The sequence below is a fragment of the Cibotium barometz genome, chromosome 54 (genome assembly GCF_041138505.1).
Source record: "Cibotium barometz isolate CiBa-2024 chromosome 54, ASM4113850v1, whole genome shotgun sequence".
Lineage (NCBI taxonomy): Eukaryota > Viridiplantae > Streptophyta > Polypodiopsida > Cyatheales > Cibotiaceae > Cibotium > Cibotium barometz.
The window spans coordinates 17307898-17334317 of NC_141099.1; the positions used below are offsets into that span (position 1 = coordinate 17307898).

Genomic DNA, 26420 nt, shown 5'->3' on the forward strand with positions numbered 1-26420 from the left:
AGGTAGCAGCTATACGGATGCTTTGGGGGCGGGCGAGGATCTCATTGATTTGGGTTGGTGAGCCTGGGTGCTCGAGGTTTAGGAGGGTGAGGCCATCTGAGTCTCCGAAGTGCGATGGCATGAGGCACAATAACTTCAATAAAGGGGCGAGATAGTGTCCTCCTCCCATGGACATAAAAAACTGGTGATGGTAGAGTGAGATGGGTGCTGGGGTCGAGGATCTCTGAATAGTAACTCTTTGTGTTGTCAAATCTAAGTATTACCTAGATAAAATATTGAATATACACTTATTTACTCTCTTGGAGAGAGAGAGACATATAAATACATTCTTTGGAGAGAGATCTGAAAGAGGGCTATGTCTTATCTAGAGAGAGAAAATACTGAATATACACTCACTCTCTAGAGGGAGATAATTGATACACGTGTGTATCTACATTAGAGAGAATTCTTACTGACTAATGAGAGAGACAGTGTGTGCGCGCACGTGTGAAACTCCCATGCCCTTCAAAATGAAACTCATGCAGGAGACACCCATGTTTTCTAAGCAATGGTCGCGCATTCTCTCACACACACGCCCACACATGAAGGCTCCTTCTCTTGTGGACCTGTGCTTGAATGAGGTGAGTGGCAACCTCATCATCTACAGCCATGGCCTCTCGTGCCTATCACTGGACCTTGCGGAAGCCCTAGTGAAGAGGGTGATGGATCAGCGTGCCCACCCTTTCCTCCACGAGCTCATAGTGCTCTGCGAAGCCTTCTGGAAACCCCCCTCGCTCTCCCTCCGCCAACACTCCGCTGGCGTGAGTAACAACGGACTGCAGTACCTGTCCTATGCGACCAGCCTTGTCAAGCTCGATCTCAGCTGCAACACGTGGCTCGAATCACTCGCTTTCCTCCCTCGTGAGTATCTAATCTTCGCAATCTTCATTTGTTTCTACAGTGTGTGTATGCGTGTGATATAAATACATACATCTCTCTCTCTCTCTCTCTCTCTCTCTCTCTCTCTCTCTCTCTCTTTATGTATATATATATGAGACCAACATGTGTTACAAAAATTCTTATGTGTAGATTGTGAAGAGAGAAACAAAAAGTACTGAAAATGAAGGCCTCCCATGTATATTTGGTACTGAAAATCCCGGAGCAAGATGGCCAGAGATACTCAGAAAATGTGTCTCAGATCTCCTCCAATGGTGATAATACCATCCTCCTCCATAAGCGAGCGTAGACCTGTGATGGTGTCCCTTCTTGTGGAGTGGCCTCTCCATGGCAGCGAAGTATGTCTTGGATCTGCAGCTGATAAGCTGCAAGCTTGGAACCCAGGATGCAGGGGCGTCTGGATCTCAAGAGGGATCACGTTCTTTCACTAGTGACACCTCAGGTGCATGGCGTCAAAGGTTCCTGTGAGAGCAGCAGGGTGTAATCTCTGACCTGGATGATCCCTTTGATCCTATAAAGCTTGGATGGTACTCTATGGCGTGGGCGAATGCAATCTGAAGGAGTGTGGAATGGATATCTGAGAGGCATCTCATTGGCTGTGACTCCCTAGGTGCCGACTGAGCATGGTCTCCTTGTGGAAACGTAGGTCTTGTAGATATAGACTCAGGCATCTCTAGACTTCATATGAAAGAAAGAGCAAACACAGGTTGTAGGCAAAAGCACAAACTGTAGAAGGCCGTGGACAGTTGATTATTGCTGAAAATGAGCACGAGGGAAGCCCATAGGTGCTTACAAGCAAAAGAGTTTGTTGCAACAGCCAATGACCTCCAGCAAATATGCAAGAATGAGATGAAATATGAGGAGAAGGGTGTACTCCCTTGTATATCCCTCATATGAGCTGGTCGGGCAGTTGTCGCAAGCCGACAACAGTCGTGAAGCATAAAAATGCTATAAAAAGTCCAAAAAAGACTCATAAATGGTAGAAAATCCCTAGATGATATCTACAATGCAGGGCCTCATAGAAATGACCAGTACAAGCATGCAAGCCTTCCTCTCAAAGCGTGAAGAAGAAGATCCAGTTGTAGTAGAGGAGTAAGCACTGGTGGGGGTAATTCCGGAGTCAAAGCAAGATTCGTAGAGGGACTGGGAGTTGCAGAAGCTGGTCCAACAGGAACTGGTGTTTGTAAAGTAGCAGTTGGCACCGGAGTTGTAGGAGGAGGAGGAGGAGGAGGAGGAGGATGTGGAAGAGGTATAAGATCACTAACATCTGTCGGGAATGATCCAAAAAATCTAGAAAATTTGTAGATGCATCAAGTGGAGAGGAGTCGATGCCAAACAAGCTCTCATTAAACCGAGCATCATGGGAAATGATAATGTCATCAACCTCCGGATCCCAAAAGCGGTACCCTTTGGATCTCAGACTGTAGCTTGTGAAGATCATCCTCTTTGACTTCGATGCGAGTGTGGTTCTCTTTTGATTTGGGGACATGCACAAAAGCAACACAACCGAAAACACGTAGATGAGAAATAGAAGGGTCGTGTCTTGTAAAAGCCTCCTTTGGAGTCATCCCCTCAACCGCTTTTGTGAGAGAGTGGTTAATGAGATAAACTGAGGTAGCAACAGCTTCATCCAATAAAGCAGGAGGGAGACTTGCATGATGCATTAAAGAACGAGCCATCTCTTTTACGGCTTGGTTCTTTTGTCCCATAACTCCATTTTGCTGAGGAGTGTAAGGAATTGTGGTTTGTCAGTGAATGCCCTTCGACGCAAGGAAGTCATCAAACGGTACAAACTCTCCAGCATTATCAGTTCGGAGAAATGAAATTGTATCCCCAAATTGATTTTCCACCATCGCGATCCAAGTCCTGAAACTGGCAAAAGCATGTGACTTGCGAGTCAAAAAACATACCTAGACTTTGCGAGTCAAAAAACATACCTAGACTTTGCGAGTGAAATCATCCACAAGAAGAAGAAAATATCGAGCCCCTCTAAGAAGCTCAACCTCCATGGATCCAGTAAGATCTGCATGTATAAGCTCCAGTCTTTGGGTTGCTCGATGAATGGCCTTCTCTGGAAATGCATCTTGATGATGCTTGCCCATCACGCAGGATGAGCAGATGTGTGAAAGAGACCTGAGCTGAGGTAGTCTGTTGACAACCTGCTGAGAATGGAACTTCTGTAAGGCAGCAATGGGTACATGACCGAAGCGTGAATGCCACAGGGAAGTATCTACCTCAGAAACCAAAGCCATCAAGGGAGAGAAAAGTTGATGAATATGTGAGTCAGTGTGAGGGATATGGGAAGTAAAGTTGGTGATCTTGGAGAGACTCTTGTCATGGACTCCATTGGAAATAACCGAGAGAGTCTTCCTGTCGATCACTTCAATGACCTCATCATCAAAGTACACACCAAGTCCCTTTTGAGAAGCTTTGTTTATTGAAAACAGATTTTTGGAAATCCGTGGTACATATAAAACATCATGTAAGGTGGCAGAGGAACCCAAAGAAACATTACCAACACCGGTGACAGGAAGCGAGGAGTTGTTGCCGATGCGAACTGAAGAAGAGAGAGTCTGGTAGTCCTCCAGGATATGGGCTTGATTGGTCATGTGGGCTGAAGCACCACTATCACCAACCCATTCCACCGCTTCAAGTGTGTCACCGACCTCTTCTGGAGAAGTCATCTCTGTGGTCACGAGGAGTGAATTCTGTGAAGAAGTGGATGAATCTGTGACTGCCATGTATGCTACTTTTGTAGATCCCTTCTTTGAAACTTTGTCCTTGCTCTTGTCTTCGGTGTTGTTCTTGTCAGATGCTTTGGAAGCATCTTGGGCTTTATACTTGGCTTTGGCTGCTCTAGAGCTATCGCGATGAGCAAAGCAATGAGCCTTAGTATGGCGTGTTGTACCACAATAATCACATTCATTGCTTTTGTCCTTGGACTCCTTTAAATCCTGTTTATCCTTGCCTTTGCCTTTGTTTTTGTTGTTGTTGTTGGAGTTTCCATTTTTGCCTTTGCCTTTGTCCTTGTCAGAGGCAACAACGGCAGACTCCGACTTGCCTTTTTTGCGAAGCATGCACTTGTCGTGGAGATAACTCACGACTTCCTCAAAAGGGGGAAGAGAATCTGGGAAGTATATATGATCCCTAAAAGAATCAAAGGAAGCAGGCAATTTACCAAGAAGTTTATGGATAGGATTGTTGATTGTGCTCTTGTACTACTCAAGCTGTAACTTGATATGGGTGAACTCTCCAATCTTCTCAATCATGTTATCTGACTCATTGATTGTAATCTTCTCCAAATCTGACTCCACTCTGGCAATCTTGATTGTCAAGACTCTCTCATACCTCCTGTGGAGCTCATTACACCGAGTAGAGATAAACTGTGCCTGTATAGATGGAGTCATGCAATGGATGATGATAAGACGGGCCCGAGCATCCAATATGCTTCTGAAAGCAGGGTCCACCAAGTGAGGTGTGGAGATGGACATCAAGCAATAACTGAGTGTAGAAAGACGAAGTATGATAGTTGTTTGCTGTAAGCTTCATGGAGTCACTAACTTGGAGAGGATTGTAGGATGGTATATGGGTAGGGGTGGGAGCAAGACCTGGATGAGAGAAACTCAAAGAAGAAAGATTGGGAAGAGGAACCACCTGGGGAGCAAGGGATCCAGGCAATGAAGGTGCTGGAGTATCAATTGGAGAAGGAGCAACAGTAGAGAAATCTCCTGAAGCCATGCCCTTTGACAAGAAACCTTCTCTGAATTAAGAGGGCTGTAAAAAACAGCAAATAGCCTCTTCTCAAGCTGTCATGACCCTGTGAAAGTGGAACAGACTTGGGTGTCCGGACAAAAGTAATATGTGTGGACAACCCCAAGTGTGAAGGGGGACCAAGGTATTAAATTTTATAAGGTTTATAAACCTTGGGTGGCCCTTAGTTTTTAAAAACTTTAAGGGAGGGCCACTAGGATAATTTTGGAGGGGGCTACTCTACTTTTAGAGTACACGCCTCCCTCTCCATGCTCTCTCTTGCTTTTTGGAAAAGGGAAGTGGGCTGGCTGTGTGGAGAGAACAGGTCGGCTGGCTGCGTGGAGAGAGACTGGTACAGGTCGGCTGGTTGTGTGGAGAGAAGCCGTACAGTACAGCAGTTGAAAAACGACTAGTACAGGCTGGTACAGGCGGCTGCAGGTACACATAGGTACGACAGGTACAGGCTGCTACAGGCTTTCTGACGCAGGTGGCTGCAGGTCATCTGACGCAGACAGGTAGAGGCGAGTACTGTACGGACAGTCCTGTCCAGCAGGTACAGGCGGGTACAGTTCAGTCCTGTACAGCAGGTACAGGCGGCGCATCACAAGGGTATAGGCGGCGCATCATAAGGACAGCTGCAAGTGCATACGGGTATAGACAGGTTCCGTCCGGTTGCTGCTGACTGGCTGACGTAGGCAGCTGCAGGTACAGTTCTGAGGCGGCTTCAAAGGAATAGTACAGACAGGTATACACGTGTGCTGCAAGTACAAACCTTTACGAACAGGTGCAAACATGTGCTGCAGAGTTGCTGACACAGGCGGTTGCAAGTACAGACTGGTACGGTCAATCCCTCCGGTGCAGAACTAGAACTGCGCATAACAGTTGGTAAACTCTGAACATATCTTTCTCTCTTTCTCTCCACTGGCTTATGTCTGCTAACAGAGTTGTTTCTTCCAGCCCTTTGTGAGAGGAGGGGTATGGCAGTTTGAAGGGTGGAAACAGAGTTGGACAGTGGATTTGTACTTGGGGCTGAGTTTGAAGCCATGAACATGGAACAGCCAGATGCGTGCTCAAGGCAGCCCTGTTGTATTGTCTTGGTTGATTAGAGGAGACCACAATGTGTTGCTTTTGTGGGACACAAATTTGTATGTGAATCCTCTATGCTAAGAGGTCTTGAGGGCTGCTAGATTGGACATGCAGGTTTGCTTTCCTTGACTGGCTTTGTTGTACTCAGTTAAACTTTCCATTGAATTTGAATAAAGAAATACCGAAAGGGGCGCCAAGCTTTGGGGCCAACAGGTGTCGTTTTCCTTTTTTGTTCTGGAGCATTCTAGCTCTTGTTCATTTGTTATTTGTCAAGACTACAATTGGATAGGTGACTGCTAATCTACCGCTGAAACCGATCCCGTCAAGTGGGAACGACTCCGTTGGACACTCACACGCGTAATAGCACAACTTAATACCACAATTTGAAATGGACAACTTAATTACAACTTGAAATTAAAATGAAATGAAATGAGATAAATGGATACCAGCACTGGGGCCGGAACAGGCCGACCCCCCCCTCAATATATGATATATTTATTGGGAGTATTTAACAAATACAATGCTCCATGGGTTCCAAGAACCAGATGATGTCCATGTACAAGATGAATACAGTACCAAACAAACAGGCTCGAAGTAGATATTCGAAGCAGAACGACCACTAGCGTGGTTCAATCTCTACGGTCCTGTGCTTTCACTGGACTCCGCGGAGAGCGCCCAACTGGTGTTCCAAGACCACGCACAAACAGGCGCTCTCGTACTAACGCCTGGCTCTCCCGATCTCAGCACCTTTGGACCGTGGTTCTCCAATAGCTTGGACTACCCGGCACCGAACGGGTGTTGCCGTGGAGAGAATCCCTTATCAGATTTATCACAAAATACTTTACTTAAATCTGAAAATTCACTTACTTGTAGCTTGCAGATGGAAGACCAATACCCGAGGTATGTGTGTGCATTTACTTGAGTGAGACACCGACACACAGCAGCCTGTCGAGGAAGTTGAGAAGGAGCTTCCTGTGTAGAGGGTGTAGCCACCGTAGGAACACAGCTACCAAACCGTGGACAGTCGCCTACTGGAGCGTAGCGTGCTGATGATAGACAACGACCTGGCTGCAGAGCACGGTTTGTAGTGCAGCCACCTGAGAGAGAAACAAGGAAACAGCCTTCTAACGCATAGGGGGCGCCTGGCTGCTGTGTACAGCCACCTGTTTGCAACCTGCGCAGCCGCCTGTAGGGGATAATCAACTGTAGGACAGGCGCAGCTTGCTGATGTTGCAGCGCCTGCTGGAGATAGCCTCACGACTGCTTGCAGAAGAAGAAGGCAGTGCAGCCAGCAGGGATGCAGCCGCCTAGAGCATAGGAAGAAACGACCGCCTGCAGGTAGGAGACGGCATGCTGAAGATTCAACGCAGCCACCTGCAGCAAGTTCAGTCGCTAGCAGAGGTGGGGAAGATGGCGTTGCTTGAGACTATGCACGAAAGGTGGTCGCCGGCAGATTTGCTCTTACAAAAGATGGTGGAAGCGATCGCCGGGTGTGTCTACGATGGAAGCATAACTCAAGCACATGATTCAACATCTCAGCTCATACATACATGTACTGTCCAACCTCTGTCTCAACCCTTGTCAATCTGCCATACCCCTCCTCTCACAAGGGGCCAGATAGCTCAAATCTGCAACAGACATCAAGCAGTAGAAAGAGAGATAGATGAACAGATGCGGAGCTTACCAAAATCAGCCCGTGTATTTGCACTGGAGGAAACAACGGTACCAATCTGTACTTGCAGGCACTTGTTTCCACAACCCTGCTTCACACATGTGCATGTACTTGTATGTACCCTCCTCCTTGCATCCAACTCTATGCTGTACTTGACTGTACAAAACTGAAAAACAGCCTTGTACCAGTTTGAACTGCCTCGGGATACGTGCCAGAAGCTGTCTTTGCATACGCCGCCTGCAGCCAGCACTTTATACAGCTTGTACCTGCGCAGCCAGATCTGTCCAGCGCCGCCAGCAGCAGTTCTGTCCAGCGCCTGTTTCTGTCCTGTCCGTACAGTTGTACCTGCATCAGGATCTGCAGCAGCCTGTCCAGAACCTGTGCGCGGCCTGTCCAGCAGAGAAAACTTGCAGCAACTCCTATGCGCAGCCTGTACCAGGAGAGAGAACGTGTAGCCTGTTCGTACAGGGCTCTACGGCTGGTTTGCACAGAGAAAACAGCAGCAACCAGAAAATCTGCAGTCGACTTGCTCCCTTCCTTGCTTTTCCACGCATGAACACACACGCATCAATCCTCCACGACTCTTTTTCCCAAAAAGAAGAGAGAGAGGGAGGAGAGAGAAGCACACACTCCAAAAGTGGAGTGGCCTCCTCCCCATAATAATCCTAGGGCCCCAAACTTTAAAAGTCCCTAGGGGCCACTAAGGCCTAGGAGCAACTTTAATAAACATTAAAAGTTTAATGTTCTAGTTCCCCCCCTTCACACCTAGGGATGTCCACACATCTTTAACTCTGTCCGGGCACCCCCCCATGTGAATCATTCAATATTCTGACTCAGCAACCACCATGCCCACACTTGTGCTGTTCCATTTTCACAGGGCCATGACATACCCCCCCTCTTGAAAAATGGCAAGCGTCCTCGATTGCATTCTGGTGATATAGCAAAATATCCAAAGTGAAATATACAATATGGCAAGATCAGCGTCCCAATCTCTCTAAGCCATGCACATGTATCAACATTCATTGAAAACCAATGGCATAGTAATAGTCCAAGTTGTATACCACTGTGAACCATACATATCCACAAAATCTCATGTGACTAGTACACATATATCATAGAAGTCCCATAAACAGATGTACTGTCAGCCTCAGTACCTTCGGGTGAGAGAAAAAACTGCACCAAGCGACCTCTAGATGTCATCTGAGCCTGTCTGTATCAAGGGAGTGGAGGTGCTACCCCCCTCTTGAGCATCAGGTAATGCTCCAGACCCATGCTCTACTGAACCTGAATGAGCCACAATAAGAGTCGGCTCTAACTCAAAGGCATCGAGATAAAGCTGCAAAACCTGAGGTGAATCTGTTAAGTCACCTTCCTCCATCCACTTCGCATCCATCGGTGAATAGTTCTTGAACTTCACAAGATAGCGACGGGAAACTTTACCGCGTACCTTCCTTTCTTTATGTGCCAGTATCTGCTCTGGAATCAGAACCTCATCAAGTTCCTCAACTTCCGGCTGAGCCTCATCTGATACATCCTCAGGCACATCCCCACGGAAAGGTCTAAGAAGACTCACGTGAAAAGCATTGTGAATCCTCCAGTGATCTGGTAGCTTCAAACGATAGGCTACCTCACCAATCTTTTCCAATACCTGAAAAGGCCCATAATAACGCATGCTCAATTTAGGGAATAAGCGCTCTTTACCCTTCATCTTCTTGAGTCTAGTCTTTTCAAAGTGCAAAAGAACCCAATCACCCAATGCAAACTGTAAATCACGTCTGTGACGGTCTGCGGCTTTCTTTTGCTTCTGCTGAGTTTTCTGGAGTGCCAACTTAACCCTCCAATAAGCTTCATCGAAACTCTCCACATACTGATCAGCCTCAAAGATCTTATCCTTTGTATGCAAAATGGGTGGTACCTTCTTCCCTCCTTCCACAATCTCAAAAGGCGCCTTGCCTGTCGAGGTATGTACAGTGTTGTTATATGCAAACTCCACCAAAGGAAGATACTTTTCCCATTGTTGCTTGTGCTCTGACACATAACACTTGAGAAGATCCAACACTGTAGAGTTAGCCTCTTTTGACTGACCATCTGTCTGTGGATGAAATGACGATGAAAACTTGAGAGTTGTACCCATGTTGTCAAACAACCCTCTCCAGAACAAACTCGTCATCCGTGGATCACGGTCACTAATGATAGACGTAGGCAAGCCATGATACTTGAAGATGTTCGCCATGAACAACTTCACCATATGATCCACTTTGATCGTCTTAGGCACGGGAATGAAATGAGCCTGCTTACTGAACCTGCATATGATAGTCCAGATGCCATCATTTCCCGTTTGTGTCCGTGGAAGATCAAATATAAAATCCATGGCAATGCTCTCCCAAGGTCTATCTGGAATAGGTAAAGGCTGTAATAACCCTGGCGTCTTTTGACGGTCAAACTTTATCTTCTGACATACGATGCATTGCCTCACAAAGGCATCAACATCTCTTCTCAAGGTTGGCCAATAAAAGAAAGTCTTCACTGCTTTGACCGTGGCGTCAATACCTCTATGACCTGCAAACGGTGGAGCATGACTTTCAATCATAACCTTGAGTCGCAATGGCCTGGTAACACACAGTCTGCCATGCATCAATAAAAACCCATCCCTGAGAGTATAGTGCTCATGCCGCTGACCCTCAGACATCTGATCATACAACCTTTCAAAGTCCTCATCATGGGCATACTGCTCTTTCATTTCATCAAGCTCATGATGATAAGCAAGTGAAACTGCAGAGACCTGTGGCTTGCGTGACAAAGCATCTGCCACTACATTCTTTTTGCCTTCCACATGCACAATGTGGAAGTGAAACATTGACAAAAAGTTTGCCCAACGCATATGCTTCTCTGAAAGCTTAGTCTGCGTGAGGAAGTAACGCAAGGTTTGATGATCTGTCTGTACAGTAAAATCAGCCCCAAGCAAGTAGTGTGTCCATGTAGAAAGAGCGTGAATTACAGCCAACATCTCTTTCTCATAAACCTGTAAATGCTTCTCGGTATCTTGCAATATTCTACTCTCATAGGCTATCACATGTCTCCCTCTTGCATGAGAACTGCACCAATGCTACTTCCACATGTATCACACTGGACAACAAAAGCCTTTCGGAGGTCCGGTAACACCAATACTGGGTCCGAAGTAAGCTTTTCTTTGAGCTTTTTGAATGCTGTAATTTCCCGATCAGCCCATCTAAACGGAGTTGCCTTCTTCGTCAAAGCATGAAGAGGCGAAGCAATTTCAGCAAAGTGTCGTATGTACCGCCTGTAATAGGAACACAATCCTAGAAAAGTGCGTACATCATGCACGGTCCTCAAAGCTGGCCAATTAAGTATTGCTTCCACCTTTGCTGGATCCATACGGACTCCATGAGCAGACACAATATGCCCCAAGAAATGTATCTCCTGCAAAAAGAACTCACTCTTCTTGCCATTAACAACCAACCTATGGTTTCTGAGTTCTGCAAACACAATGGCCAAATGCCTTCTATGCTCTTCCTCAGTTCGTGAATGCACAATCATATCATCAAAGAATGTGCCCACAAACTCTCTATGAGGCCTGAAGATCCTGTCCATCATTTTGTTAAATGTGGCAGGCGCATTTGTCAAACCAAAGGGCATAACCAAGAACTCATACAATCCAAACGTGGTTCGGAATGCTGTCTTATGCACATCCTCGGGTCTAATTCGTATCTGATGATACCCGCTTTTCAAGTCAATACGACTAAAAACTGTGGAGCCCTGTAAGCGGTCCAAAATGTCATCGATCCTCGGTATGGGAATCGATTCTTGATGGTATTCTTGTTCAGCGCCCTGTAGTCAATACACATGCGCCAAGAACCATCCTTCTTCTGCACTAAGAGCCCAGGTGAGCAAAAGGGTGATGAGCTAGGCTGTATCAACCCTTTATTCAAAAGCTCCAGCACCTGACTCATAATCTCTTCCTGTTGGGCTGCACTAACACGGTACGGCGGTCTATTCGGTGGAGTACTACCAGGAATCAGATCAATGGCATGATCTTCTGGCCTCTCAGGAGGAAGTTCTCCTGGTAATGACTCGGAAAAACAATCTTGAAACCCACATAAGAAATCAGTCCTGTCCTTATCTAACATGGACAAATTAGACTTAGACTCATCATCCTGTGCATCCTTTACATAAATCAAGTACGCGGAAAGATGCTTTTTCATTACTGATGAAATCGCCGAAGCGGATACAAAAGGAACAGATTCCCCTTTGAGTTTTACATCCAATACATGTTCTTTCCCTCTATGAGTCAGAGTAATTTTCCTATTGTAAGTATCCACCACCGCATGTACCCTGTGGCACCATGGCATCCCCAACAAAACATCACAGCCATCCAAAGGCATGATGAAGAACTCTTCGCTGTCCACATAACCCTGCAAATGAAGCCGAAGCTTCCCAATGATAGGAGTAACGGGTTCTGCATACCCTGGACAAGCCATATTAGCCTCATGTAACGGCCCCATCTCCTCTGCGCGAATCCCCAATCGGCCAGCCAAATCTGGTGAAATGAAGTTGGCTCTAGCACCTGTGTCAAAGAAGATCAAGGCATTCTGATCTCTCACTTTGCCCCATGCCCTGCACAACTCTGTTGCTTCACCACCTGGCTGTTCCCCCACAAGATCAGGAACTAAGCCTGCAGAAGGTTTTGGTTTCTTTGACTTGGGCTCTCCTTTATTGTCAGAGTCCTTTTGGGACTTTCTTTTGGGACAATTGAATGACATATGCCCCTCTTCAGTACAGTAAAAACACTTATGAGCATCTCTCAAAGCCTGTCTTTCCTCAGAAGTCCTCTTGGGCATTGGCAACTTCTTATACTTCGTCTCTGAAGACCCTTTAGCATCACGAGAAGCATGCCCAGATTTTTCAGCTTTCTTGCTCAATTTCTTACTGCCTTTAAACCCAGATGAACCACCAGTGAGTAACGCATTAGCTGTCATAGCATTTTCAATCATCTGTGACATGTTGGTTACTCTTGTCTTTATACAATAATCTCGTACCTCTTTGGGCAGCCCACAACAATACTTCTCTACCTGCTCAGACAGTGGCACCGCACGATAAGAAGTCACTGGGAGTAAAGCTTCCCAAAACTTCTTGTTATAATCTTCCAAATTATCACACTTTGAAGCATCCAACTTGTGCCATGCGGCACCTCAAATGTAGATGTGAGCCATACGGAGGAGAAAACCTGTTTAAACTGTATCCATGTAGTGGGTGCTATGCCCTGCAAAAGAAGAGTAGACCACCACTGCAAAGCATTGCCCTTGAGAAAAGTGGCAGCTTTCCTCACCTTTGAGGACTCTGTGTAATTCCCACCAGAAAAAGCAGCATCAAACTGCTGTAAAAAGGTAAGTGATTTCAATTTATCTTTGGCCCCACTGAATGTATCAAACTTCACTGCAGCTCCCCCTTCCTTGTAATCCTTCGCCTTTCCCATAGGCGTTATATTATCATATGGAAGTGGTTTCGCAAGATTGCTGCCCCCAACATTCATACCCATCATTGGGTCAACATTTCCCATTCCCACACCAGGCATACCATACATTCCAGCCATGTTTCCAAACATTCCATTATGCATACCTGGCTGCATACCACCAAACATATTGCCTTGCATCCCAGGTTGCATGCCTCCAAACATATTTCCAGCCATACCGGACTGCATACCACCATACATATTCCCCTGCATACCAGGCTGAAAATTAGCTCCAAAAGGTCCGTGCATACCCATGCCTCCCTGAGGATAACCCCCAGTCATGGATTGGAACACAGAACCACCACCAAAATAACCTGGATGCATGTTCTGCTGAGGAATAGGTGGCTATCCATAGAAGGAACTTTGAGAGTTTGCACCATAAGCATGCTGCATATTCGGAAACTGGCCAAAAGATGGTTCCTGTGGGATGGCACCACTATGACCTTGAGGAAGATTCTTAGAACGAACCTTCTTCTTCTTCTTCTCGGGCTCTGTATGGGATCTCATAAATTCAGCAAATCTCTCACTCTGTGTGAGCTGCATAAAAGTATCCATAACACCAGCTAAACAATCTTTGAACTGAGCATCATCTTCCTCTTTACTAGGCACATCCTCTGACTGTGTTACATCCTCATCTTGCTCAACATTTGCAGCCTGTTCTCCTGCATGAATATCCTCAGATACATCTCTCTCAGGAGAAGTCTCTTGCTCTTCCTCTTCATGATAGAAGTACTCATCCTCTGTATCAGACATGTTTGCTGAATTTTCAGCGATGGCTTTCTTCAAGGCAACCACGAGCTCACCCCCTTCAGAAAGTTGATGATTGGTCCCGGGGACGGAACCTTGAAACCGGCCTCTGATAGGAACCAGAGTGCGGTAGACTAGCAGTCACCCGTCCACTTGTAGTCTAGATATGAAAACAGAAAAGATTGGGGCTAGAGTGCCCAAATCTGAAAACAAAGCGACACCTGTTGGCCCCAAAGCTTGGCGCCCCTTGCGGTATTTCTTTATTCAATTCCAAAAGTATGAAAGGCTGAGTACAACCAAAAAAATCAGCCAAGAGATTACACCTGTATGTCCAATCTGACGGCCCACAATCCCTCTCAGCACAGAGGATCCACGCACACAGATCTATGTCTCAAATAACACACTGTGCCGCCCTCTGATCAGCCAAGACCATTAAGCAGGGCAGCCATGAGCATACATCTGGCATAACTCAAGCACATGATTCAACATCTCAGCTCATACATACATGTACTGTCTCAACCCTTGTCAATCTGCCATACCCCTCCTCTCACAAGGGGCCAGATAGCTCAAATCTGCAACAGATATCAAGCAGTAGAAAGAGAGATAGATGAACAGATGCGGAGCTTACCAAAATCAGCCCGTGTATTTGCACTGGAGGAAACAACGGTACCAATCTGTACTTGCAGGCACTTGTTTCCACAACCCTGCTTCACACATGTGCATGTACTTGTCTGTACCCTCCTCCTTGCATCCAACTCTATGCTGTACTTGACTGTACAAAACTGAAAAACAGCCTTGTACCAGTTTGTACTGCCTCGGGATACGTGCCAGAAGCTGTCTTTGCATACGCCACCTGCAGCCAGCACTTTATACACGCCTGTACCTGCGCAGCCAGATCTGTCCAGCGCCTGTTTTTGTCCTGTCCGTACAGCTGTCCGTACAGTTGTACCTGCATCAGGATCTGCAGCAGCCTGTCCAGAACCTGTGCGCAGCCTGTCCAGCAGAGAAAACTTGCAGCAACTCCTATGCGCAGCCTGTACTAGGAGAGAGAACCTGCAGCCTGTCCGTACAGGGCTGTACGGCTGGCTGGTTTGCACAGAGAAAACAGCAGCAACCAGAAAATCTGCAGAGTCGACTTGCTCCCTTCCTTGCTTTTCCACGCATGAACACACACGCATCAATCCTCCACGACTCTTTTTCCCAAAAAGAAGAGAGAGAGGGAGGAGAGAGAAGCACACACTCCAAAAGTGGAGTGGCCTCCTCCCCATAATAATCCTAGGGCCCCAAACTTTAAAAGTCCCTAGGGGCCACTAAGGCCTAGGGGCAACTTTAATAAACATTAAAAGTTTAATGTTCTAGTTCCCCCCCTTCACACCTAGGGATGTCCACACATGTTTAACTCTGTCCGGGCACCCCCCCATGTGAATCATTCAATATTCTGACTCAGCAACCACCATGCCCACACTTGTGCTGTTCCATTTTCACAGGGCCATGACAGTTCACTTGTGTGAATGGGCCTAATCTCTCCATGGAATCTACCCCATATCTCATTGTAGGCCAGGCAGCTAAACATATGGTGTGCCATCCTATGGTGTTCACACACCATTGCTTGTGACATAGATGTCCCTAACATTATTGTGTGGACATTATTATTAGGGTTGGTAGAGCCAACTCACCAACATTAGACACTATAAATAGGAGTCTAGGCCTCATTCATTGTTCAGTCAATCATCATTGAGTCATTGAGAGCTCAAGAGGAGTGCTACCACCATTGAGTATATCCATTCAGCATTGTATATACTTCATGTTAGTTTTACATGGTAGATTAGGTCATCTCTCTCTACTATGTATCGAGCATGAAGGTTTGTTGTGCATGGGTTTAAGTCTCTGATTAGGTGCAAATCGCAATCAATCAATTCATAAATAGGCTTCCACAAGCACCCATATACATTGTTATTAGAGTGTCAGGTTTTAACGAAGGAAGGGTTGCGATTCTTTTCTCTCATAAGGGCGTGGAGATCCATCACGAAGCACCCAATTGTCATCAATGTTTTCACTCAGTTTGCGTTTTTTTTTAAAATTAGGGCTGCGTTTTGCAAATTCTGTAGTAAATAGCTCTTGTGTGTGCAAGGGGTGCTCAGCAAAAGGACAAGAAAGAGGGCCAAATACACCAAGTAGAGGGTGGACAACAGAGCAGCAAGCCCTAGCCCTAATCCTAGGCGTCACTGCCCCTCATTGGAGACCATGAACTATCAGCTTGCCCAAGAGGGCTCTACTTTGTACTATTGGATGAATGAGGACAACAGAGCAGCAAGCTCTAGCCCTAATCCTAGGCGTCACTGCCCCTCATTGGAGACCATGAACTATCAGCTTGCCCAAGAGGGCTCTGCTTTGTACTATTGTATGAATGAGGCCAAGGCCTCCCTGCTGAGGTGGTTGTACAAGCACTCTCTAGGCCACCTTGTCTCTAGTAGGCTTGCCGTTGCCTCACTAAAGAAAGTTCTGGATCAGCCATTGCACATGGCAGTGCGGGAACATTGGAATGCCCAGCAAGAGGTGATGCACCACATGGTGGTGAGGAGGACCTAGCTGGCCTTCCGGGCCCGACGGTTGAAGGAAAAGACGGGTTGTATTGCAATAGAGAAGCTTCCTCCGAATGCTTTGGCGGAGAGGTGCAATGTGCTGCTCCAACGCAATTTCTAGTCCAATGCGATATCCAAGATACTTGGCGAGTCACTGCCTCATATAAGGCCATCACGCCCCAAATCATGTCAGGTGGGAGCTGGAGCTACTGCAAAAGTCCGGACAGATGGGATCGGGGAATAGAATCAAAAGCTTTGTGAAAATCCACAAAGCGGCACTATACAAGCTGTTTTTGTGACCTTGCCTCCTCCATGATGGCCCGTCGAGTGAAGATATGATCTAGGGTGGAGAAATTTCTTCTGAAGCATGCTATATACCCCAACCTTTCAGCCATAAAGCTGATTTCTGCCTCTAGCACTGCTCCATAGATCTTGTCCATTGTGTGGCCAATCATGATAGTCTTGTAGTTATTCAGATCCGTTGTGGATGTGGACAAAGATGTTTGTGGTCCAAGAAAGGGGGAAGCCTTCACAAAGGGCTCTATTAAAGAGATTTACAAGGATGGGAGCAAGCACATGGTGCCCATGGGCAAAGTGTTCCGTGCATAAATCCTTTGCTCTCAAATTTCGCTACTTTTTGAGAGCCCTGTGACATTGGTGGCATTAAAGAGGAAAGCTGATGTGGGTCACAGGATGTGTGACATTTTGGGGTGTGGGCTGACCCAGCACATCATAAAGCTGTCATGCTTAGACCTCCCAAAGGCTAGGATCTGTGATGGAGAGAGAGAGAGAGAGAGAGAGAGAGAGAGAGAGAGAGAGAGGTGATTGTGATCTATCTTGTCTGTAGAACTTGTACGGTTGCAATGCTTGAACTTACGGGACTGTTGGCGTCTCCCTGAGCAATGTTTGTCATATATTGGAGGTATGAATTTTTGTGCTCGCAGTCCTCTTCAGCTTGATTGCTTTGTGAAAGGTTAGTGCCATTATTGCTCCTATGGTTATGCCATTCCTGTTAATCGAGATCTTTAAGGCCTTAAAGCTAGCATTTTATGGCTGATTTCTTGACAGAACTTCCAATTTGTAGTAGGGTACTAGAGAGTCTTAGATTAAACTTATGCTTTAGAAGTTCAAGCATTAATCATTATTACCGCTAGTTTGTGGTGCAGGGCTTTCGAATCTACATTGCCTTGATGTGCAAAATGTGTACTCCATCACGGATGCTTCTGCCTCAACTTTTCTTCCAGGTATTTATTTCTCTGCCCTTGTGTTGTGCACAGCCTCCTCCGTCTCCCTTCTTTCTACATATATTCTCCATTTTTAATTATTTCCCTTGTTTTCCTGCCCTCTAACCGACCTGGCCTGCAGCCTCCTAGTGCTATAAGGGACCGGCTCCCTCTGGTCATTTCCCTCCCTTCTCTTGTGCTACTTTTTCTTTAATGATGCAATCTGGTGGTAGGCTCCTATTTAGCGATATTTGACGTCTCTAGTTTTCATCCCTTTTAGGACTCAGTGACAGCCACTCTGGCTTTCTTGTTACCAAATGCAATCTTTCATCAAGATTTATCTAGTAGGGTCACGGGTAGCAGACCAGACCGCTGTTGGCCGAGTTGCCCCCAATGATCTGCGGAGCTCCTTGGCCTGGGATTCTGGGTCACTGTCTGCTTCCTTAGCCTCCTTAAAGGGTATTGTGATCTTTTACCTGCTATTGGGTGGTACCTTGGACAGGTGGTGGAGTGGCCTAGGACTGCCTCATCAGTGTTGGCTCTCGCAACAGATATCCATGACTTTGCGCCCCACAGCAAATATCTATCCCTTGTCTTGATAATGCCACCTTTCTTTAATTGGTGGAGTTTCTCTAAGGACCTGGACATCGCTTGCTAATAAGACACTTGCAAAGTGATGTGCTTAGATACAGAGGTAGCCACATTAGCCACATCACCAGGTTCAAGTATCCCTTCCTCTTTCTCCTTCTCCCCCTCCCCTAGCACCTTAACCTAGGACAAGCCGAGGCATCCCAGAGCATGGTATAACAATATTGGAGAGGTGTAGGGGAGCCTAGGGGAAGGATTGAAAATGGCAGACCGGCAATGCTGCCAACCATGTCAATGAAGAAGAGTTGTGCCTATATGCTAGGGTTTGAGAGTAGAGTGCAGCGGAATCACACACACAGCACACATAGGAGGCCTAAAATTATTGTCTGCTCACAGCCATGCTCTGCTGTAGAACTCCTTGGCCAGCCCTAAATGTTCTGTAGACAGTAGGCCCCAACAAAACCAGAATCTTGGGCGGCCATGTAGGTAATGGCTTTGGGCTTACCCCAGATTGGGGGCCATGCATGAGAAAGGTGCCAAGGACCAAATTAAGAAGGCACCTGCCCATTCATGCACGCCTTTTTAAGTGGATTGCAGCCTCGCAACCACTGCCAGGGCTGGTTGGCCAGCTGTTTCTCCAGTTGGCCAGCAGATTCCAGTCCTATATATACATGCACGTCACTCCTAGGAGCCATTTCTCAGCATCACTTGCAATCCCAAGGCTGCAAACAGTCTGCTGCAGTCATTCAACCCTAATGCAAGTGGCAGGAGGTCTTCAAGGCAGCCCACAGCAGCGTGAAGCAAAAATGCATGTCATCTATCTGTGTGGGAGTAAAACGCAGCACATAAAAGGGTCAAATCTGCAAAACGCAAGTACACAGCTATCAAGAGATTCGTTTCAGGCCGGTTACTAGCTCATCTTCACCCTAGTAACCTGCAAATTCTCAATGTCAGTCCACATCAGGGATATTCAGCCCTATGGTCAGTCTTTTACATTCATACAACAGTAAAAGCAAATAAACCAAACAGTGGGGGCCATTCTGAGAGTTATTGGGACCCAATCATGTGTACAGTTCTCTCTATCTCTACATCTTTATCTTGCATTATTTAGTTTTTTGAAGTGTTCTCTGCTAATCAAGTAAAAGGTTCCCGCAAGCTTCCGCTCAAAACAAGGACGTTGCCCCATAGCCTCCAAACTGGCTTATTTGTGATCCAAATATGCTTCAAAAGGGTGACGCTTAAACATTGTTAGCCTTAGAAGTCTGAAGAGGCTTTTTAAGTTGAGATGCACAAGGTTGGCACTGCAATGGAAAGCTGTTTGTGGGCTGGACAGCTTATACGAGATGTGTAAAGGATTTCATGGTACTACCACACATACGATGCCAGCGTCTAGGCATGCCCCAACCACTTGGCCAGTCTAGAACCCAAAGGCTGATAAGTTCCCAGCAATTTCCACCACACCCTTATCATGACTTTTGAAAGGTGTGACTGTAGTATGTACCATGAAAACTTCCTGTCATGAATTAGCATAGTTTGAATTGCAGTACATTTTCTAGTTTATGGATGTAATTGTCAGTTGTTTCTGAGTGGTTCTTTTGTCTATAGAATAGGAATGGCTTCCCTCCGATCGCTGAACTTAAGTGGGACGGGAGTATCCGATGTCTTTCTAGAAACATTGACATATGGTCAAAGATTGAGGTCATGGATCATCAAGGAGCAGCAATCTGCAAGGTATTCAGGTAAAGCACATACTCCCATAATGCAGCTTTCATGCAACTTTGATTTCAATATTGTAGCACTTCCAGCAAGCTCTAACTGATCATGACAAGGTGTAGCTGGTCATCTTCATGTTTGGGTAATTAAGGGATTAAAAGGCCCTTAATTGGTTAAGAAGCTAGCCGCTAGGGGCAAGAACCCAGGTGAAGATCTAAGAGGTTGGGCTAGTCATGATGTCCTGAAGAAAATTCCCAAGGTAATTGAGGCAATCATGCCAAGTTAGAAATTACACGAACTATTTATGGTCCACAGGATGGTATCATGGTTTCTGATTACTAATCTATATTGTAAAACGAAATTCAGGGTCTCAAGTGTACTAGGTTGATCTCGTGTTTTTATACTTGACCCCTTGACAGGAGCAACAGGAAGCAGTGTTGGAAGCTTTGGGGGCAGAAAAGATGTCCCTACAGCAGGTGGCTTGCAACAGTGGGAACCTCTGGATATAGTGTACCTGAGACTCCAGCACACCAAGATTTCAGAGGCTTCATTACATTTTCTCTTATGTGAGTATACAGCTGGTCTATGAATTGTCCGTCCACGTTCAGCCAATTTCGACACACTTGTTGAACCCCCTCTAGCCGCATCGCTTTGGCTGCTCCAACCTTCCACCGCTTTAGTTTCTGCTAATTATGTAGTGTCCGTGGTCACCCTTTGGCCTTTACCCTTGTCCTTTCACTGGCTGCTTGCTTGACTTGTCGCTAAGATGTGGCTCTAACACCCACCTCTACCCCCTAGTAATTGTGAATCTGGGCATGTTTGCTGGCTTATAATTTTGGTTATTTTGGCAGCTTTTGATCAGCTACTATTTCTCGATGTACGTAACACGGAGATTTCAGGAAGGTCTTTGAAGAGTATACAGGGTAATGGATTGTATTTCATATTCCTACATGTTTCATATATTTCTTTTTTCAAAACAGGTGTACGCACACCACACACGCACATGCTGCATACACTTATGCAGATAACATGGGTTATGTGCTGCATGAAGTTCCATGATGATCCTGTGTTCTGATATCAATTCACATGTTTTGAAAGTTCAATTCATAAATTGAGAAAATGAGGACCTTGGTTCCTTTTTTTTTTTGGGGGGGGGGGGGGGGGGGGGGGGGGGGGGGTTGAGGCAGCCAAATACAAGCTCATTCCACTCCCAAACAATTCCAAGATGTTAGCACGCTGGAATTCCCTCATTGTGGCCACTTTCCAAGGTGCTTGCGGTTGCTCGTCATTGGGAGTTGGGGTGCCTGAGCACAAAGAGAAGCCTGATTGGACCATCCAGTGGGAGCAAGATGGCATTATACGACTTCTGGAAGAAGCCAGTAGACTAAGGCAACTTTTTATCCCATAAATATGTACCTTACTGACATAATCCTGTAGAGGAAGGCACCTACCTACAGGAAGGGTGTCTTGGTATCATGCCTTCGTGTTTTCTCAAGTTGGAGAGTCTAGATCTTGGCGTACGTGAGACAGCGAAATATAGCGATGTATGAACACTACAATCCATGGATAAGCATATTTTAATGATACATAAGTGCATAATTTAAGCGCTAGTTCTTCCATATGGATCTATAAGGCTTGCTCTTATATATGGGGCTGTAAGGGTTTGTTCTGCATGGGCCATGGTGGTCCCAATTGGTTGACACACCGTTATTTCATATACCCCTTCTCTCTCTCTCTCTCTCTCTCTCTCTCTCTCTCTCTCTCTCTCTCTAAGAAGGAAAGTGGGCAATCTACCACAAGGGCAGAGCCCTAATTGAAGATTTATTCAAACCCAACCCAAACCCCAAAATTAGACTTGTCTTCAAGTTGAGGTGAACGTATTTGATGCTTGGCATTGTAGCTTTATTAGATGATCATTAGTATGACAACCTTTTTCCTTTAGATAGTTAAGACCTTCGGCATTGAGTGTTTGGTCTCATAGGGCATTTTGGCCTTTTGTAAACGTTAATATAATCTCTTTCTCTCTCTCTCTCTCTCTCTCAAAACAACCATGGAGTGAGTGCACACATTTTTCATGCTCTTTTCAATGAGTAACGGGACTTTGTGCAGACTTCGTCTAATGTAGAAGAATTTTCTCTAGCTTATATCATTTTAGAGAATGTTGGGTACATGGATAGTAAAATTGTGAGATTAGTATTTTTGTATAAATTGCTTAGCCTCTCACCTACAAGTGAGAAATCACATTTGTTTTCACTCATCTTAAATGATAAAAGGGGAAGGTTTTTGTTGTTTTTAAAGGAATACAAAGGTATACCCTTTGAAAAAGGGTGTTCCTAATGCAGAAATTAATAGCATGGCTTTTCACTTTTTTAACAAGTTGCAATTGCATGTTTCCAATTGCTTTTGATGCCCTATCAATCTAATTGCTTAATGAATGGAGTATTAGCTTCATCATCCTAGGTAGGCCATTGTGAAGAAAATATGTAGCTAAAAAAAAAATCGTTTTTCAAGTGAAGAAGGTTTTATTGATTGATCTTTAAAAAGTGTTCTTGATTTTATCGTTAATTTCTAGAGAGAGCATATGCTAAGCTCGATACTAAAAGGTGTATTGGTATTTAAGGGGTGGCACTAGGGCCACTTTTCACAAGGTTGGTCCCTAGTATCTACCAAGTGTTTGGCTCTTAGAGAAGAATTCAATTGTTTAAAGAAATAAGCTTTACTTAGAGTCAACTACTACAAGCATGGATGGAGTTATCCAATTCCCTAAAAACTTTAAAGTTTATCAAACCTAATAATTTTGAGTTTTATCCCCTTGAGTATGGAGCATTTTCTCTAAAAAGAAAGCACAATCAACATTCTGTCATTTGAAAGGCAAAATTTAGAATGAACCTCTTAAAAAATTACAAAAAAAACTAAAATTTCATACTTAAATACTCAAAATTAACTTTTTGAACTTCAAAAAGTCATGCAAATTTGGACGTATAAAACCATCATTTTTATTGAAAATAAAATACATTATCAAAAAGTGACATCTAAAGATCTAGCATTCCTTGTTCAAAAAATTTGTATGGTTTGTTGTCGAAGGTAACTAGATTTCTTTCGAGTGAAGCCATAAATAAGAATTTTTACATCATCTTGATTGATATTATGTGTGTCATGGTGATTGTCCTCTATTTTCTTTTCCTTTGGGCTTGCCTTAATTATCTCTAGGTATACTTTCTTGTTACTGCATCATCTCCACTTGTTTTGAACTAGTGAACATCAATTGACTATACCCTTTGATTCTCTTCTGGAATTTTGATGATCTTTGTGAATCAAAAGGGATATCCACTCTCATCATTTTTTGCTAAGACAATAATTATAATCCCTATTGTGAGCTGATTAACATTTTCTATCCACATTTTGTTCTCTTATTGGAGTCATTTGCTTGTTTTTCTTACACCAATATAAGCTTCTTGAGTCTCTCCATACATAGCTGCTAATATTTTTATTTCAAATTGCTCTGACACATTTTTCAAGTTCCAAAATTTTACACTTTCATGACATAAAATAAATTTCACCTTAAAAAATCTTAAAAATTTGTTGTAAAACCATCATTTGTTACTACCAATCAATGGAGACTTCAATTTACATCAAAATTTCATAAATAAAAATGATTGTTTTTTAAAATTAAAAAACAAAGATTTTCACATCTTTAAATCAAATTCTGAAGATAACTTCTCTAAATTTGAATTGAATACTAAAAAAAAAATATTATAACAAAAAAATCTCTTAAAATAATGCGGGGGAACTAAATGTCATTAATTATACTTTTCACCATGTCCTTATGATTCTTGATTGCTTTTGATGAGATTTATGATGAATTTATAGTAATGAAGACATTTCCATCACACAAATAACCATGCTTTCCAAAAACTAAATGTGGTTTTTGTAATTTTCTCAAAGAGGACAAGATCCTGATCACAATTCTATTTTCAAATAAGAAATTTGACTTTGTTAAGTGCTTGCTTTTCACAATTTGAAGATTTGCATGTTTTTTGGTTATTTAAAGCATGAAGGAAAGCAACAATGCTTAATTTGACCAAATTAAGCATGGTTGCTTTCTTACATGCTTTAAATAACCTCCCAAACGTGCCACCAACCACCCATCTCCTCCTTGCTCCTCCTCTAAATTTTAGGAGGTGCAGGGCAGAGTTGTATTCCAGAATACAGCCCTCCCCTAGAGCTCGAAAAAATGCAAGATTTGGAGTCACTATCTCATTTTGAGTTCCGGAAGTCGCCTCCTTCCTGTATTCCAGAATACAGCCCTCCCCTAGAGCTCGTATTTCAGAATACAGGAAGGAGGCGGCTTCCGGAACTCAAAATGAGATGGTGACTCCAAATCTTGCATTTTTTCAAGCTCTACGGGAGGGCTGTATTCTGGAATACAACTCTGCCCTGCACCTCCTAAAATTTAGAGGAGGAGCAAGGAGGAGATGGGTGGTTGGTGGCACGTTTGGGAGGAGATGGGTGGTTGGTGGCACATTTGGGAGGAAATGGGTGGTTAATGGCACATTTGAGAGGGAAAAGGGGAGGGGGAGGGGGGAGGAAGGCAGGGGGGATGGAGGTACAGGCCATAAATGGGAGGGGTGGGGGTGTGGGCGGAAGGGGCGGGGAATGGAGGGGGTGGAGCAAGTTGGGGGGGGGGATGGCAGGGCATGGTGGGGTTGCAGAGCTTTTTTGGGGGGGGGAGGGAGGGAGGTGGGTTAAGTTGGGGGGGAGGGGTGGGGAATGGAGAGGGTGGGACAAGTGGGGGGCGGGGGGGGGGGGGGGGGGAAGGGTCGGGGCGGGGCGGGGCAGGGTGGGAATGCGGGGGTGCCGAGTTTGTGGGGGGGGGTGAGGAGGTGCGAGGGGGGGGGAGGGGAGGCAGTGTGGTGCTGGGAGGGAGCCCTGTGAGAGGGGAGCAGGCCGAGGGGGGCAGAGGGGGAGTACAAGGAGCGGTTGGGGGGGCGCAGGGGGAGAGGAGGTGCAGTGTGGATTGTGGGAGGAGGGGGTAGGGCGGTGGGGGTGATGTGGGGTGGGCGGAGGGAGTGCAGGGGGGGTTGGTGTGGTGGGGAGCAGGCACAAAAGATATATTCATCACAAAAGCAACTGATCTTTCCAAAAAGTAAATGTGCTTTTCATGATTTTCTCAAAGAGGATGAGATCAAATAAGAAATCTCACTGTGTTCAGTGCTTGCTTTCCATAATTAGTGATTTGCATGCTTTTTAGTTATTTTTAGCATGCAGAAAAGCAACCATGCTTAATTTGGCATGGTATGCTATAAATAACCAAAAAATATGCAAATCTTTAATTGTGGAAAGCAATCACTTAACAAAGTCAAATTTCTTATCTGAAAATAGATTCTTCATTAGGATCTCGTCCTCTTAGAGAAAAGCAAAGAAAGCACATTTGCTTTTTGAAAAGCACTTTTTGCTTTTTGGAAAGCACGATTGTTTTTGTGATGAAAATCTCTTCTCTAACATAAATTTATCATAGATCTTATCAAAAGCGGTCATAAATAAAAAAACACGTGGTGAAAAGTATAATTGATGATGTTCACCCCTTGTCCCACATTATCTAAAGATATTTTTTTGTTATAACAATGTTTTTGTAGTATTTACTTTAATTATAGAGAAGATATCTTAAGATGTGAACATCTTTGTTTTTTAATTTTTAAAAAAATAACAATCATTTTAATTCCTAAAATTTTGATTTAAATTGAACTCTCCATTGATTGGTAATAACAAATGATTGTTTTAGACCAAATTTGTAAGCTTTTTTAAGATGAAAATTAATATTTGTCATGAAAGTGACCAATTTTGAGTGGAGTTTGGAACTTAAAAAAGTGTCTGAGCAGTTTGAAACAAAAATGTCACTAAAACTGTCTAAAATAAGGTTACTAATTTTTTTCCACATAAATTATTAGTTTTTTTCTCATTTTTAGGTGAATTTAGGTGTTTTTTGGAGGGACCAAAACTACACCTCATGCCCTGTTGTATTTTGAAACGACCGGCTGTTAATCTACTCAATGAATGTTTTTATCTTTTAATTAGTCAAGTAAACAAAGGCCACTTTGTTGGATGCTTTACCAGAAGAGTTCAATTTCAAGATCATCACAAGGAATAAAAGGACCAAAATAGATCAAAATATTATTGTGCTTAAATCTAGGTCTTGTTTTTGAAATTTAGGTGCATATATATATATATATATATATATATATATATATATATATATCTTTAAATAAAAATTTAAACATGCTACAAATATATAAAAACATTCTTCTATAAGTATATAAACCATTGGCATATTGATGCAACATTTTTTTTCTGGGGGGGGGGTTTACAATTAGTTCTATGGCCAAATTACAAGATTAATGTTAAAAATGATTCCACTTGAGGAGTGTGTACCACACTCTATGATGAAATATCTTTACCACAAGTGCACCTCTAGTTGAGCTATCACTCAATGAACTACATATAACCATACTTAAATCAATAGTAGTTTCAAATGCATTGAGAAATAAGTGTACCAACAAGGGGTTCTTTGTAGATGTGCTATCGTTCTCTTAAAT

The 26420-nt window shown here is 44.4% G+C and overlaps 1 protein-coding gene across 5 annotated transcripts; it reads left to right on the top strand.

Moving 5' to 3' along the window:
* The first annotated feature begins 484 nt into the window (after positions 1-484).
* LOC147607905 (uncharacterized) lies at positions 485-21446 on the top strand. Of its 5 annotated transcripts, none has more exons than XM_086789953.1 (7): positions 488-900; positions 17151-17225; positions 17458-17547; positions 19725-19853; positions 20247-20393; positions 20679-20750; positions 21015-21446. In XM_086789953.1, exons 1-7 carry the CDS (start codon positions 498-500, stop codon positions 21233-21235), a joined length of 1137 nt encoding a protein of 378 aa, XP_086646079.1. In that variant the 5' UTR covers positions 488-497; the 3' UTR covers positions 21236-21446. The 5 variants fall into 5 exon arrangements, 4 of the variants coding, with proteins under 4 accessions (XP_086646079.1, XP_086646081.1, XP_086646082.1 ...); XM_086789954.1 differs by having other exon boundaries at positions 491-900; positions 17470-17547; XR_015264612.1 differs by lacking the exon at positions 17151-17225 and having other exon boundaries at positions 485-900; positions 17470-17547; positions 19720-19853; positions 21015-21081.
* The last annotated feature ends 4974 nt before the right edge of the window (positions 21447-26420 follow it).